The sequence below is a fragment of the Protomyctophum bolini genome (genome assembly GCF_963924005.1).
Source record: "Protomyctophum bolini genome assembly, chromosome: 13".
In the NCBI taxonomy this organism is placed as follows: domain Eukaryota; kingdom Metazoa; phylum Chordata; class Actinopteri; order Myctophiformes; family Myctophidae; genus Protomyctophum; species Protomyctophum bolini.
The window spans coordinates 27,029,203-27,046,242 of NC_137874.1; the positions used below are offsets into that span (position 1 = coordinate 27,029,203).

At 44.3% G+C, this 17,040-nt stretch overlaps 1 protein-coding gene across 3 annotated transcripts in view; it reads left to right on the forward strand.

The window, feature by feature from the left end:
* Window positions 1-17,040, forward strand: part of ncor1 (nuclear receptor corepressor 1) — a 79,029-nt gene that overhangs the window by 37,896 nt on the left and 24,093 nt on the right. For all 3 annotated transcript variants that reach the window (XM_080779554.1, XM_080779556.1, XM_080779555.1), the window contains exons 15-19: window positions 2,913-3,049; window positions 3,494-3,792; window positions 8,231-8,296; window positions 14,529-14,665; window positions 14,778-14,877. In XM_080779554.1, coding sequence (XP_080635680.1) covers window positions 2,913-3,049; window positions 3,494-3,792; window positions 8,231-8,296; window positions 14,529-14,665; window positions 14,778-14,877 — 739 coding nt within the window. The remainder of the gene's footprint in view (window positions 1-2,912; window positions 3,050-3,493; window positions 3,793-8,230; window positions 8,297-14,528; window positions 14,666-14,777; window positions 14,878-17,040) is intronic.

Sequence of the window (17,040 nt, forward strand, 5' to 3'; positions counted from 1 at the left end):
GGGGTCTGACTGGTGCATGGGCCCTGGGTCTGACTGGTGCATGGGCCCTGGGTCTGACTGGTGCATGGGCCCTGGGTCTGACTGGTGCATGGGCCCTGGGTCTGACTGGTGGATGGGCCCTGGGTCTGACTGGTGCATGGGCCATGGTCTGACTGGTGCATGGGCCGGGGTCTGACTGGTGCATGGGCCCTGGGTCTGACTGGTGCATGGGCCCTGGGTCTGACTGGTGCATGGGCCCTGGGTCTGACTGGTGGATGGGCCCTGGGTCTGACTGGTGCATGGGCCATGGTCTGACTGGTGCATGGGCCGGGGTCTGACTGGTGCATGGGCCCTGGGTCTGACTGGTGCATGGGCCCTGGGTCTGACTGGTGCATGGGCCCTGGGTCTGACTGGTGCATGGGCCCTGGGTCTGACTGGTGCATGGGCCCTGGGTCTGACTGGTGCATGGGCCCTGGTCTGACTGGTGCATGGGCCCTGGGTCTGACTGGTGCATGGGCCCTGGGTCTGACTGGTGCATGGGCCCTGGGTCTGACTGAAAATGTTAACCACAGGAAAAAGCTCAGTTGTGAGCTACACTGTTCCCAAATCTGCACTAGCACATCTGGATCAGATTAATTAAAGGGAAAATAAAAGAGAAAGGTGTGAATTTTGGAGCCTGGCAAAGGAAACTGGACACATTATTGCATGCAATTTTCTCCTCAAATAGATTTTGTTTACTGGACCTTCTGCTCATGAAAGGCAAGTTTCTTAAGGTCAAATCAGGTGACACTGACAACTCCTATCCCCAGAAGCCACCTGAAGATGACTAACTCAAACTGCTGCAGATAGATGCTTTCCAACACATTTTAGATTGTTAACTTACTGGTATCAGACTTTATTGTATGAAGATGAGAGCCAGGCATTTCATGTGCAGAGCCTCATTGTCATTTTGCAGCTACCATTGAGTTAAGCACATTCCTTGGCCCCATCTGGTACCAGCATGGGATGTTTGGCTTGGCATAGCCAGACTTGTTCCAGCGCTTTCATGGAACAGGCAGGGGGAGGGATTCTGTGGTGTGCCGCGCCAGCAGTGATGATAAAGAATGTTGCTCTGTCCTCAATCACTCTGTCGGACCTGTTTTTTAAGATCTTCTTTGAGCTGATTTTGTTTTTGTATTTAAGCTGTATCATGTCTGAGCTCTAACAGAGCTTGACGTATGCAAATTTCCTGTGAAAGTATTACAGAGCAGCACTTCATCATTGTTTATTATCATAATGACTGTCATGTTGAAGTCCATTGAGTCTTTCGTATTGAGGTGAACATGGTTTAGGACTGTCTGGGACACAACCCAGTTTTTGTCATTTTGTAATTGGGGAGCATAAATGGATGGATAGATGTTCTTTGTTGGTGGTTGTAGTGTTCCTGTGGACATCATGTGACGGTCATCAAAGGATGCCATGGCCATAATCGTATCTGCACAGGGTGCATGACCAGGCTCCTCATCTCTTTTATCTCTTGTCTTGTTAGTTCAAGTCAGAGGAAATTGTGTTGCCTGGAGGGGGAAATAACCTGAGGACAGCTCCTCATCACATTATTACATTTCTCCCATTCTCCACACTGGGTCATTCTGCTTCTAGGCTGAAGAATTAAGCTGACCTGGTCCTTTTTTGTATGTGAACATCTACCCAGTCCTTTAGACTAGGGATGCCAATGGTTAGCGGGTTAGCCATTTATTAAAAGAAATATCTGAATAAGCTTAAATGTCTTATTGGCCTAATGAATGCATGTTCTGCAGAAGACACATTTCTGCACCGGGAGAATGAAAGGAATAGCTTCATTTGACAAAGAACAGCAAAGTCAAAGTTGCATGTAAACGTTGTGAAACGGTGCTCAAAACAGCAGCATGAGCAATATGCTAAATCAGGCAAGAAAAAGTAGAGATCTACAGTGATGTTTCCTCACCCCTGGAGATGAATCCATTAGAGGGATGGAAAGTTAACTGCCTACTGTTCTAGAGACCTGTAAACTACCAGACAATTCTCTCTGTACAGGGCTGTCCCTGACTCCCTGTGGGATGTCCATGCTGCTCTCGACACACAACATTACGCTCAACAGACTGCTCTTGATTGACACCAAGCCCTTGTTAATATTTATATAAAACCCACAGACAGACATAACCACTTTCAACCTGGCGTTTATTGCAAAATTCAAAGTGATGAAATCACAACAATAACAGACATGCAAGTTCACAACATGTCACATCGCAACATTTTTGTAGATCAGCTATTTTCGCTGCTTTTTTGTGACATTATCATATGACATATGGAGTAAAATAGGGCTTAACTATTCATATAGTTGATGCCTCATACAGGTTGATACTTTTTATTTACCGTAAAAAAATCTAATTCAGTTGCTTTATTGCTGTGGGTCATTTCATCGTCTACTCAGTCTTATTTGAACAACAGTTTTTAAGTTGCTTGATTCAGTATTTAGATATTTTATATTTATTTTAGCTGCCCGGCCCCCTTCCTATACAAACCCAGTGTAACTTCAAACTACATTTTAAACATAATAGATTAATTGAAAACACCCATCCTTGGTTCTGGTGACTGATATTGTCCTTCTAATACGTGAGGAGATGTTCAATTAAGTTTTTCCATTTCTTTTTAATATATTTTGATCTTTTCATAAAGAAATTGACCCAAACTGTTATTGAAAGTGAAATATCCCTTTAATAGTCACGTTCTGTGTGGGTGTACTCGTGATCAAACACCAGTTTGAAAGATATATATTTTGGGGCAAATAAGTGCACAAAACAACGTGTGTGTAAGTATCTTGAGTACTAGAATGCCTATTCACCAAGTTCTTAGCCACAACGGAAAAACATATGTTCCCATGGCAACCAACCACTTTCCCCCCCCCCCCCCCCCAGCAAATCACACGTCCCTCACACGAACAAGACAAGTCAGACGACAAAAACGAGGAGGAGAAGTCAGAGAAGTCGTCTGAGAAAAAAGAGGAAGAGGAAAAGAAGGACGAGGAAGAGAAAGATGAGAAGGAGGACAGCAGGTGAGTGAGAACGGGTCTGTCCAGTGATGTTTTAAATGAACCAATTTCAACCTGTCCTCCTTATTTTGCGCATGTCGTTATGGGTGAAAACATAATAATAATCTAGATTGGTGCCTTACTCAGGTGCCATGCAAATCGGCAATACACGCCCTACCTGTTGTGCAATAGTCCTGGTATCTTATGTATACCAGGACCCGTTGTCAGCTTCACACGCATCGCCTTTTGCTTCTTGCTACCACTTTCGTTTGCTGATTCTTCCTTACCTATGAGGGCAGATCATATTTGTTACACGCTGCGTTAATCAGTGAAGCCGACATGTCAGGTTGGCCAATCGGTGAGGCGGGTGCCCACACCCCTCCAAAAATATTTGGTCGCCGACAGACAGATGCAGATAGGACCAATGGTGTTTATTCACATATGCACTTTCTCATGTCTTTGCCACAGGGACATTGGCAAGGACAAAGACAAGTGTGACGCCGGGGAGGACGAGGACGGAAAGGAGCCGAACACACCGCGTGGCAGGAAGACTGCCAACAGCCAGGGCCGCCGCAATCGAAGGATCACCACCCGTTCCATGGCCAACGAGGCCGCGACTGTGGCGGCCGAGGAGCCGCCTCCCCCGGCGGCCCCTGAGCCTGCCATGCCTGAAACGCCACAGACCCCCAAAACTGAGCCAGCCCTCAAGGCCATGAAGGAGCCTGCCAAACCCCAAACCCCAGTATCTGCCTTGGACGCAAATAAAGGTAAGCCTCTGCAGCTTCCATGTCATTTGCTGTCTCTCCCACCACATTGTGCTGTGTTCCCCAGTTAAAATGGTGTCTAATAATTGATAACAGTCCATCAGTAATGTTGAGGATCAACATGCTATTACAAGCTCGATCTAAAAACTATTAATCACCCTTAATATTTTGTCGGACCTTCCTGAACACTGACTGGAATTTCTCGTGCCCACATTCACCACATGTTGAAACCATTTTCATCTTGGCACCATGATGCAATAACAGGATTACCAGCGTTGTCTACGCAAGCTATGTATGTACTTTATCTTGCATAGACAGCACTACGCAGCGTCAATGTACTTAGTAGTATACAGTGAACATATAAGTGAACATATGTGGGATTTATAGGAGAAGAGTTGTCATTGTTTGATAATTGAGTCCATACAACGTGCTCTGGGTGCTCTGGGAGCTTACACATTCATCAGTGTTAATACTGACCTAAACAATTACCCTCATCTGTCCTTCACCTCCCTTGAGTGAGGTCCGTTCACCGGCATCCCATTATGATGTCCAATAGGGTTTTCCAGCTAAATCATAGGTTGAATCATGGGTTGTTGTGGATCATAATAAGATTGTTGTCACTGACAAGGCTCCAAGAGGCTGGCGTATCACAGGACAACAACATCCTGACTTTGGCCTTATTGTATTAAGTACTGAAATGAGTTTATATGAGAATGATCCCATTTATACAAGGATCGCATGAGTGTGTGGGTAGTTGCAACAAGAGACGAGTTGTTTTATCAGTCATCACTCCTATTTGTCTTTTTTTTCCTGGAATGGCATACAAGTATTTTATACACGATTGGGGGATGCTTTACAGTTCACAACCGAGAAGGGCACAGCTTAACCACATGAACCCAGCATGCCTATTCTGAGGTGAACATTCGGCGAAAATGGCTGATGTGACGAATTGTAAACATTTTACTGACAAAAATCACACCCGTGTGAAGTGAGGGGCGCTCTTATCGTACATCATCATGGCATAAAATAGACACTATGGGCTATATCTTGTGCCACCCCTTAAACCCTTATCCCTAAACTTATTTGCCATTTTTTACTATTTAAAAAAAAACTTTTAAAATAGTTCAAATAGCTGATCTATAAACTCACACAACGTACATATTTTAAAATGATTTTCTAAATAGTAAAAAATTGCAAATAAGTTTAGGGATAAGGGTCGTGCAAGATGGAGCCCTATAAAGACACTATGCCATAGAATTTAATGTTTGTGTAGAACAAACAGAAGTTTTTCGAAAAAAGCAGGCCGGTTATAGAGCCCTGGGGGGCGGGAGGACCTCAGTCAACTACAGTACAGTTTAGGGTTTAGCGGGTAACATAATCTCACAATGCCGAGAAGTCATACAGAACTACACTCTGAGGCTTTCAAAACATCTTTATTTTCATCATGAAATTGTAAGCCCTCACACCCCCCCATAAGTCTCTGTTTTCTGGGGAGTGGCTAGGTGGTTCACCAGGTTCACACACTCACTCGCTGACCCTGAGTGCGTAGTCACCCAGCACTCCAAAGCCTCCCCCCCCTGTCCGTCTAGAGCTAATCATCACCATGGCAAAGTGAGCCGTTGTCATGGTTCCCGGGGCCATGCACACGAGACACTGATATCGTCCTTACGCTTTGAGAGCCCCCTTTGATGATGTCTGTTGTTTTGTCAGCGGCAGCTCAAGGTGCTCTCAGGGCACCCTTTGCAACACATTACTGCCCAGCCCTCTAGGGGAGATTGTGGCGCCAGTGCCAGAGAAATGCTCCAAAAACCAAAGAAGAGAACACTGACCAACCAAGGAAGCTTAGAGAACAGGGGTTGGCACTAACGCCTGCCCGGGGCAGGTACAAAATATGTTTGTTTTTTTTGTTTTTTTTATTAGATGCAATTGTGAACAATAGCCAAGTAATACATAGTAAGATACATATCCATTGGCCAATCAAATGGTTCACTGCAGCTCAACAGTCAGTGTGAGGGGTGGTCAGGAGATGTCTGTGAGCTCTGCGTTTAAAGGCTTGAAGGCCGTTGTCTGTGATGGAGTCCACTACATGCTCTGGTAGGCTGTTCCACACCTGGACAGCAGTGTGGAGAAAAGTTCTGTCCAATGTCCGTGTTTTGGAGCCTGGGGGGTCGAGGGCAGGTGAAGTTTGCTACCGGGTTGCCCGATCGGGCAGGTGTGCATATATATATAGATTTATGTTTTTTTGTGGCTTCGCCTTTATTTTTATATTTTTTATGGAGGGACAGACAGTAGGCTGATAGGAAATGGGGAGAGAGATGGGGGGTGACATGCAGTAAAGGCCGTGGCCAGACTGGATTACCAGCCAAGGTGCCTGGACCGCTGAGCCACGCGGCCTCATGAGGCAAAAGCAGAACCTCCGTGACAGTTTTGCTTAACAATGATTAGAGTTGTTTAGTGCCGTTTGGCAATATGTGATACTAGAGAACATGCTAATTGAAGAGAACATGCTAATAATAGCTGATAGAGGGTATCAGCTTAGCTATCATGCTGTTGTAATTGTGCATACTGTCCTACACTGCGTGCGTGCGTGTGTGTATACATCACATGCGCTCCTCGTCTGCTGCGGTGCACTTCTCTCAACAGTCTGCCTGACCCATACATGTCCAACAATGTGATTCATGTGGACTGCCATGTCCTTCCAACCTCGTAACCCTGACTGTGACTGACCCCTATGGCCAGCTCCTTGGTTACATCAGGGATTTAGCTATTACCGTTGTCGGTAAGGTGCAATTTGTCAGTCAGGTGCAAATCTACTCAGTGACCACTGAGTAGATTCAATGTGTGGGTGTTTGTGCGCATGCTGTTCTCCAGTAACCCCCGTGCCAAGGTTTTCCTCAGAAGTGGATGGCGTGGTTTGATCTTGTTAGTGGTCATGGGGAGAGGCTTGATGGGTGGTTTTGGGTGGGGGGATATGTTGTCATGAGGTTAGGTGTTACATTGTTGGTAGACACCCCCGTCTGTTTTATAACTCCATGTCTTCAAAAAAAGAAAAAGACTGCTGAGATTAGCGACCACCTCACGGGGGCTTAAACGGTCATGGGGATTAGTGGAACATGTGAGCGAGTCCTCAGCCATGGGAGAAGGCAGTCCAGTCAAGTATACATGCATTTGACATGGGTTTGAACGGACTGCCTGGCCTTCTGTAAGGAGCTGACTAAACAGTGTGAAAGGATCTCCTCATCTTTAGAGGGGGGGAAATGTCAAAGGTTCATATGCTGCTATATTTGTTGAGATGTTTACACAATCTCAATGAGTGCCACAGAGGGGTAGAGTGGGCCAGGGTTCACTGTCAGTCAGTCCCCCCCACCCCCGATTTGAACAATAGCCCGTCTCATTCCAGGAACCACCTATTACAGATGCCACCTGTCCAGTCACAGACACCATCCTGTCCAGTTACAGAAACCACCTGTCTGGTTACAATACAGACGTCACCTGTATAGCTACTGTACCATGTGGTCACACCAGAAACAATGAAGCGACCAGCAGTCATTCATTTACAATGGTGGCTGGGGTACAATGAGGAACTTGAAGAGGCAAGATGCCTGGCAACAAAATCGCAGCAATTTCTCATTAAAGGAAATCTGAGAAGAGTTCAACTTTATGCACTCTTTCTTTATATACTTCTTTATATACCGTATTTATATATATTCTCTATAAATATGGTGTCTGTAAGGTGTAATTGGACAGGTATAGTGTGTTGTGTCTGTAAGTGAGCAGGCGTAGTGAGCAGGTGTAAGTGAATAGGTGGTGTCTGTAACTGGACAGGTGCTGTATGTAACTGCTGGTGTCTGTAATTGGATAGGTTATAGTCCCAGTCGGCTCCACGTCACTAACTGCAGTTGCATTCTGTGAATTTGGTTTTGTGGGCAGGGTCAGTGTTTGTGCGTGATGTGCGTGCGTGCGTGCATTTAGGGACAGTGTTACAGTGGATAAGGGGGGTTGGGCTGGCTGTTCTGTGTGTTTGTCTCCATCCAAGGCCATATCCGAAAGAAGGAGGCATGGCTTTTCACCCCCCCCCCTACCCCTGCTGTCTGGCGCTGTATCAGCTGACCAGAGGTCCCTCCCCTCAGAGAGGGGGAGGATTGTTCTGAGCTGCTGAAGTGGATAGATAGAGAGAGAGAGAGCGTGAGAGAAAAGGCGGAGAACAGGCTTAGAGAGAGTTAGCGAACGAGTGAGCGAGGGGCAGGTCTCTGCAGCCCCTGAATGTAAACAGATTTTTAGATTAGTGGCCATGAGAAGGAGACGGTTGGGGAGCGGACTGTTGCTCTCTCTGTCCCTATATTCCCCTCTCTCTCTCTGTCTGTCTCTCTCTCTCTATATCTTTCTCTTCCTCTCTGCCAGTACTGATGGGGCCTGTCTATCTTTTATCTTTGTGATTTAGCTGGCACTATTGAAACGGGAGAAACTTCTCGCTGGACCGAGGAGGAGATGGAAGTTGCCAAAAAAGGTAGGCTTCTGATTCTCTCTCTCTCTCTCTCTCCGTCTTGCCTTCCCCTGCCGTGTGCGCACACACGCGCGCGCACACACACACACACACACACACACACACACACACACACACACACACACACACACACACACACACACACACACACACACACACACACACACACAAGCCACTTGACTGTGGTTAAATGGATGCTTCAGGCCAAGTTGAACGGATTCAGTGAGTGTTTTTACTGTTGCAGCTGCAGTGCCCTGTATGCCGTGAACTATTAAGGCCATTCGTGATGCAGAAGAGCGTGATAGGGACTTCGTCAAGGATTGCTATCTATTATTAACGTGTAAACACTTTGTCAGCCTTTCTAACATTTCAGTTTACATGTGACTCCTTTGATTCTTTGAAATATTCGTGCTGATCTGGTCCTGCCCTCGGACTGCACTGCTGAAGTCACTGGCTGGCTAACCTGCAGTCTAAAGCCCACACTCACGTATGGCCTACTGTGGAGTGTGGAGGGGCCCACAAGGGTTACGTGCTTTGAACTGGGCATATTGAATAAAAGGATTAATTTAGAAACTCTCTGGTGTGGATTTGGAAGATTTGGCTCCAGTTTTAGAATGAAAATGTTACTTTTTAAAGAATCCAGTCCTATATCATACATTGTGTCAGATTTATAATTCATTGTTGCCTAGCTACTACTCATGGCCGGTCAGACCTTATCAACACACAGTTAACACTGCCCTCCTGTAGTGCAATGTTGTAAGACGTTAATCTGTGTAAGGGTGAGTGTTTAAACAAGTCTAATAAATACCAGACCCTGCACCGAAATCAGAAGTTCTCCCTGAGGGCACAGAAACCACCATTGGTTATGTAAAAATTGTGGCTGCATGTAATTTTCTCTTCTGTATGTTGTTTGAATAGATCTGAATTTTTACCATTGGTTTTGGTAAATGATTACACACAAACGTATGCTAGCTAGTAGCTTCTAGGGAAAGACCTGCTGCCGTAATGTTGACATACAGTGATTAGTTATGTTTTGTAGTCACTGATCATTTGTTAGGCCTGTGGAATTTCTTTAGTACTGTAGAAAAGCATTGAACTTTGGTACAGAGTAGACGATCCTCGATTATACTAACTGTAGGCGGGTGTTTTTTCCGTAGGAGACGATTTCATTTTCCAATGGTTGGCGATCCAAAAATGTCCACTATCTTTAGCTGTGTTTTTCTCAATCTTTTCTCCATCCGCGCCTGGATTGGCAATTAGGCAATATTTGGACTTAAAAGAAAAATCTTCGATGCCCAGAGTGGCTCAAAGATGGCGGATCGGGATTCTGTGCCAACACCTTGTGTTTCCATGGTGTTTTGAGTGCAGAGGCGGCCAGGCACAGAACGCAACTATGTGGCATAGAAAGAGTTTAAAAAAAAAACAGGTCTGTTTGCAGGCTTGCAGCAGGCTTGCAGCAGGCTAATTATCTTTGCACCGGCCTACACCGGGCCGCCATTTGGTTACAGTTCCTGTCCAGCATGTATTTTTGTGTGCTAAATTATAAGATGCGGTAAATATACATTGCAGGCAAAGTCTTTGATAGTGTTTCCCCTATATGCATGATTGTGTGGCGGGCCACCACACACTCATGACCAGCCACCACAGTATGGTCTTTTTTGTAGGCGGCCGCGAATAGGCCAAAAAAAAAAAGAAATACTGAAAAAGACTGCAAAAACATATCACAAATTTTGAGCGCACGTGTGCACGTGATCAAACACATGCACTCACGCTGCATGAGTGTGCATGCATGAAAGCTCCCTCATTATTAACACTTAATAATGAGCCATTAAATGCTCTGACTGCGTAGGGGAAAACGGCACTGAGGAACCGCAAATCTCGCAAAGCTGCCTGTAGCCCTTGATTGCATTTAAATAAAGCCACATTTGATACACATACTGTAAGTAGGCTAGCACCCACATGTTGCTGATTAAAGATAATGTAATGACAATCACAATCTCTTAATTCAAGTGCCACAACGCAGTGTTACACATGAACTTTACAGCCGCACTGATGTGCCGCTTGGACACTATTACCTGACGTTTGCGTCATACGCTCTAAGAAGAAACTACCAGTATTTTATTTTATTTCATTGGATTAGTGAAGGAATAAGTACGGTATTTTAAATGCCACCGAAATGGCGAGTGGAAGTAGAACATCTTTATTTTCCCATCAGCATGCCATGTCTGCCTCCAAGTCCCGACACTATCTTCTCTCCGTATCGTTTGATAGAGGCATAACAAAACATGATTTATACACCCAATGATAATAGACACCAGGGCGTTTATTTGGACGAGGCGTTTAATGTGCAAAATGGTGTCAGACCCCCGGCAATTATTAGGTAGTGGGCGACTATTTTTGGCAGGGCTACTATTTGTAAATATACTTGTGTGATCGAGGTGCAGACACTTGGGCCTCTAAGAATCAATTGCCACCTGCAAATAACTTCCGATTCAGTCCTCTAGGCCAGGGGTTCTCAACATGGGGATCGCGACCCCTCGGGGGGGTCCCGAGATTATTTTGGGAGGTCTATTTGGGAGGTTATTTTTTTCAGGTTTTTTTGCAACAGAATGGCTGGAAAATGGAAATTTAGAGTTTATAATAGTACACAGTGCATGCATAAAATTTCCTTTAATAATGATATATCTGGTTTCGGTATTTATTTATGATGTATTTTCTCTATTATTAGCGGCCAATTTGTATTGGTGGTGGGGAGGGGGGGCAGGGCAGGGGTCGCGAGACATGGCCAAAGCATTTTCGGGGGTCCCCAGCCAAAAACGTTGAGAGGCAGGGGTCTTGATCTTTTTTGCACCAAGGACCACTTTCATGTCATCAATATTTTTGCAAACGATAATGATATATATATATTTTAATTATTTTGACTATTGTAACTAAATATCATCTTCGACAGAAAATAATTTCACTGGTTCGTACTTTGTCGGTCTTTGGTGGTTGGAAAGTAATACTCCAGCTGGGAGCACACCAGCTGGGAGAAGTAAGGTCTCAGCCTGCTAATGTTTGGAACATGTCAGATATGTCCCTGTACACTTGCTGTCCCTAGCGCCATCTGTGACCTCCCCCTCCACTGTAGCTCTCGGGCCAGCACTCGGTCATGTAAACTTACCATCAAAATGGTCAATTATGATCTATTTCCGTTTTCCAAACATCGTATGAAAAATGTGAAGGTAGTCCTTTGATCCTACAGACGTCTGTAGGTTCAGTGTAGTGGTAAAATTAAAAGATTGATCGAAACAACAACACTGTGCTAAATTTAACATTTTCGATCTGCGCTTCGATGTTAACCCATTTAGACCTGATAACTGAATCTACTAATGTCTTCTAAATCATGCCAGTTTTCAGGAAAACCTATGTTTCTATATCGGTGAAGAAACCGAAAGTAAAAATGGCTGTGTATATTGTCCCACAATCTTATGAAGCTCACTTTCTAGCCATTATATTTGGTCATGTTGTAAATTGTAATTGTATTAGTATTAGTAATAATTGTAATGTTGCAATAATAAGCACAGAGGGGAAATGTGCTGTTAGTGGGTACCATGTTTTAATTTGTTTATATGAAGTTTATGTTGGTTGGTCATGCTCTCATGTTAGTTGGAAGACTTGAGTTTGACATGTGAGTGTTTTGATGCAAGGCCACGTGAGGAACATCTCATGCAGATTTGTTGCAGTGTGTGATGCAGCTGACCCACATGATGGATTCATCCCAGGCAGAAAATATAATACATCCAAGAAGACAAATCTAACATTTATAAGCCATCTTTGTGTGTCCGTGGGTGGGTGGCTGGCTGGCTGGCTGGGTCTGTCTGAGCACGAAAATAGCGTTTAGTTTTCACAACCAAGTGTCACTGTTGCACAGCCTAACACACACACACACACACACACACACACACACACACACACACACACACACACACACACACACATTAACTGTATATATGATGATTCTGGGTGTGACAGTACAGTATAGGGACCCCCTGGGGACCCCCACATGGTAACTCTGTCATTTCTCAACCGTTTCGGACACGGGCCGGCTCGCCGGAACCGGGCCGGCACCCTGGCGTGTTCCTGTGGGTCTGGCATTTTCGGGGCTCACACGGAGTTGCACCACTTACTTCACACGGGTGTGATTTTTTTTCCCCCTGCTATTGAACACCCTTTACATCAGTGTGTTGGTTAAAAAAATACGGACTCAATGAAAAGTATTAAAGTGCTTCAGCCAAAACCTCAGCCGAAGCCCGAGCTGGATGGTTTTTGAGTGGTGAAAACACCCCTATAGACAGCTATGTGTGTCCCTGGCTGTGTCCGAGCACGAAAATAACATTTTGTCACTGTTGCGCACACACACACACACACACACACACACACACACACACACACACACACACTCACTCACTCACTCACTCACTCACTCACTCACTCACTCACACACACATATATTAACTGTAGATAATTTCGGGTGTGACAGACCGTACAGTACAGTACAGTACACTACAGTAGAGGGACCCCCACACGGTAACTCTGTCATTTCTCGACCGTTACGGACACGCGACGGCTCGCCGGAACCGGGCCGGCACGCTGGCTGTGTTCCTGTGGGTCTGGAACTTCCAGGGACTCCCCTGGGACTCCCACACGGAGTTGTAGTGTGGAGGAGGTAGTGGAGGTAGTGACAGTGGTGGATTGTTGAGAGAGTATTTATGGACATTTTATGGCTGCTACATGAACAAAGGTTAGACACGTAATGTACCAATGCTGCCTCTCAGAATGATTGGGAGCTACTTGAAGCTAGAGAGAATGTACAGTTCCTAGTGCTGCCAGACTGCCAGGCCTTTGGGATAAGTGATGTCCTCAGGGGGATATAACGCATAATCACAAAACAAACGAGGCCCAGGCACGTGACATACAAACTGTGTGTTTAAGGCACTCCAAGCAAGATTGCGGTCTTAACCACTTTCAATCTGGCTTCCCTATTTTGGCCATGTCATTACAGGCGAAAATGTAAAAAGAAAATCATGTCTGTGTCTCTTTCTTTCTGTCTTGTCACATGAATGTACGAGTACATTCATGGGGTGTACAATAAAAATTGATCAAATCTGCAAGCGTCACAACGCGCTGTGAGCTTATAGATCGGCTATGTTCACTATTCGTTGTACAACAAGGTATATAGGGGCTTAAGTGGCTAATAGTCCCAACAACCCCATTAATTTAGCTGTAACAGTAATATGGGACTTGCCCTCCACTATATGGCAATTTGTCAAAGCACCAGTGTTCTTCAGCTCAGTGCAGAAGAAAGAGACTAGCATGGCAGGATGGGTATAGAGAGAGAATAGTCGTTCAGGTTTTGGAGGAGAAACACTCTTAAAGGGACACTTCACCCTTTTTGCAAAAAAATATATGTTAATGAGGTTTAGAAGCTTTAGAACACACTCCTGGGGGTCTGTATGTGTGTAATATGTGGTTTTAGATATTTTAGATTGTAGCAGTGAGCCTGTTGTCTCTGATGTCATGGACACTGGGCTCACTTCCTTCCTGGACTACATGTTGTCTCAGTAAGACAGCTCTCCCCCCTATCCACAAGGAGGAGCAGTGCACCAAAGAATTATGGGAATTGTAGTCCAGGAAGGTAGTGAGACCATTGTCCATGACATCAGAGACAACAGGCTCACTGCTACAATCTAAAATATCTAAAAACACATATTACACACATAAATACCCCCAGAAAAGTGATCTAAAGCTTCTAAACGTCATTAACATATATTTTTTTGCAAAAAGGGTGAAGTGTCCCTTTAATGCCAAAGGTAATTGGCAGCCTTCAAAGGCCATTGCAACTTGTAAGCAAGGCTTAAAACGGTTTATTGAGATAATCAAAGCTGATTGTGAGCGTAGCATCGGTCAGGAATGGATAGGGCAGTACATCAGCAATCACTAGCAACATGTTTCACTTGTTATATACAGTATGCTGTAGTGTTAATAACGGTGCTTTAGTCACAGGAGATAAATCCTGTTTAAAATGGCTATACTGTATTATTATTTTTGTAGCAATGCGTTTCACAATTGAATAATGTATACGTTTATATTAACATGAAAAGTTTATTGAGTTATGTCCATTTGTACTCAAGCTTTGAGCATGGATCTGCTTATTTGCCAATGCTGAATATTGTCTTCTTCCATCTCCCATTAGGACTCGTTGAGCATGGACGCAACTGGACGGCCATTGCCAAAATGGTGGGCTCCAAAAGTGAGGCTCAGTGCAAGAACTTCTATTTCAATTACAAGAGACGTCATAACTTGGACAACCTGCTCCAGCAGCACAAGCAGGTGAGTAACACATTTATATAGTCTGTGGAACTGACATCAATGCAAAAGCATGATGGCTATGTTCATATTCTGCTAACATAGTATGCTAACATTCTGTATTTGCTTCTTCCAGGACACACGGCGAGCTCGGGCTGATGCAAGGGCACTGCAGGGCGAGGGTCTAGCCTCGGCATCAGCTGATGAGGATGAGGACAACCCAGATGACAGTGAAGGTCAGAGACATGATTACATGTACACACACACACACACACACACACACACACACACACACACACACACACATACATGTCACTTTTCAGAATCAGCTTTATAGAGGGTATGCGCATGACATCATCATTATACCCAGAAGTTATGCAGGAATGCCTTCTGAGTGGGGAGCCCATACGTCTAAACAGAAAAGTCCTATCTGATTGCATTAAACCAGAGGTTCCCAACCACTGGTCCGCGGGACATGTCCCACTGGTACGCGAGGGAATCCCAAGTTTTCCTGACCGTCACCAGGATTTTGCAAACGAATGAATGAACGAATGTTGAATGAAAATACCAAGGATTCGTTAATGGCCGCGTCACTGACTGTGGTTTATAAACTGCTTCAAGTCTGTTACTTCCGCGTTGCGTAGCATAACAGTAACGTCATTTTCGAATCCTTGGTATCTTTACCATTACCATGTGTTCAGAGCAGCAGCGGAACAACAACAAACTGCAGCCTATTTTGTCACGCTCGCGCTAATGAAACAAAACAATACATGGTACAGGATTATTATTTCACGTTAAAACATATTGAAGTATCAGAGGACGATGTGACCCAGGTAAAGTCTCTGCATGTTTACAGTCCGGCAGCCGAGGTGGACGGGTGGGAAATTTGGTATATAGTCATTTTTTATTGCCCCTAAAATATTGTCTATATCCATACATTCATGAATCCACTTGTTGACCCGCTGTCAGTATTGGCCAAACATTAACATCCTATGGCAGGCAAAAATGTCAAACTTTCCTTTTTGCTTTAAGTAGCATGTGACATGTCAAACTAGGGGGTTTTCATGATTCTGAATCCCTTCCAAGCATTAGTTTTGCACAAAATTCACTCCTTTGGCTAAAAACGGCCATCACTGTTTCAGAGTGCATGGATTTTGTTAAAATTACACTTCCTAGGCTGCCCGCTGGCCTGGTGGTCCGGGCGCATGCCACGTGTGGGCTCTGGCCTCGCGGCGCGTTGTGTGTTCGAGTCCTGTTCATGACGACCTTTGCTGCATGTCTCTCCCCTTCTCTCTCTCTCTCTCTCTCTCTCTCTCTCTCTCTCTCTCTCTCTCTCTCTCTCTCCCACTTTCCTGTCCATCTTCACTAATAACTATCAATGGAGGTATAAGGCCAAAAATAAATCTTTAAGAAAATTACACTTCCTATACTATTCCTACTAGTCAGGCTTCAATATAAGTCACTGTGATAATATGATCTGAATTCTGAAACTTGTATTATGATTTGTCACCTCACATTTTATTCTGCTCACACTTGAGGTCTGCATGAATATTGGGGATGTCACCCACAGGTTCAATGTTTTCAGTTCTCAATCTTTGTACTTGGTTCATAATGTTTTAATCCTGAGAGGTACAAGTGAATTATAAAAAGATTCAGCCTTTGTTCGCTACCGACTGTTTGGTTTTAAATTAGAGGTAAAGGTGGAAAGAAAAAGAGGTGGAAAGGTAGTGCTTTAAAAGATCTGAACTGCTTCTGAAGACTTGGTCAACGTTCTAGCTTGCAATTTCTAATGGAGTAGAAACTCACAAGTCTGTGTGTTTTATGGATATTGAACCAAAGAAAGGTATTAACAATAACTTGTGACTAAATAACATTAAATCCATTGAGTGTAGTGTAGTTGAAAAGTTATGCATGTACAATAACACACCTGGACCAACATTGTTCCGTTTTTAGTACACGTATAAAATCACTAATTCCATTTGTAACCACACAAATGCAGCTGCACACATAATGTGGCTTCACCACTGAACATCACATTGTGACACACATACTAACTGACACACACAATAACTTACTATTGATATCGATGTTCAACATTGGAAGCCAAGCTGTTGGGGTTGTCACGATCATGACATTTTACTTGATTAACTGCTACACAAATAGTACGTTTGACTTAGGCATTGTAAACACAACGTGTTGTGAACTTGTAGATTGGCTATTTGTTTTAATGACGTGTTGTGAGCTTGTAGATTGGCTATTTGTTTTAAAATGACGTGTTGTGAGCTTGTAGATTGGCTATTTGTTTTAATGTCTGAACAAAATAATTGCGATTATCTAAAATAATTGTGATTATATAATCATTTTTGACAGGCCTACATGCCACTACTAGACTCTGTCTT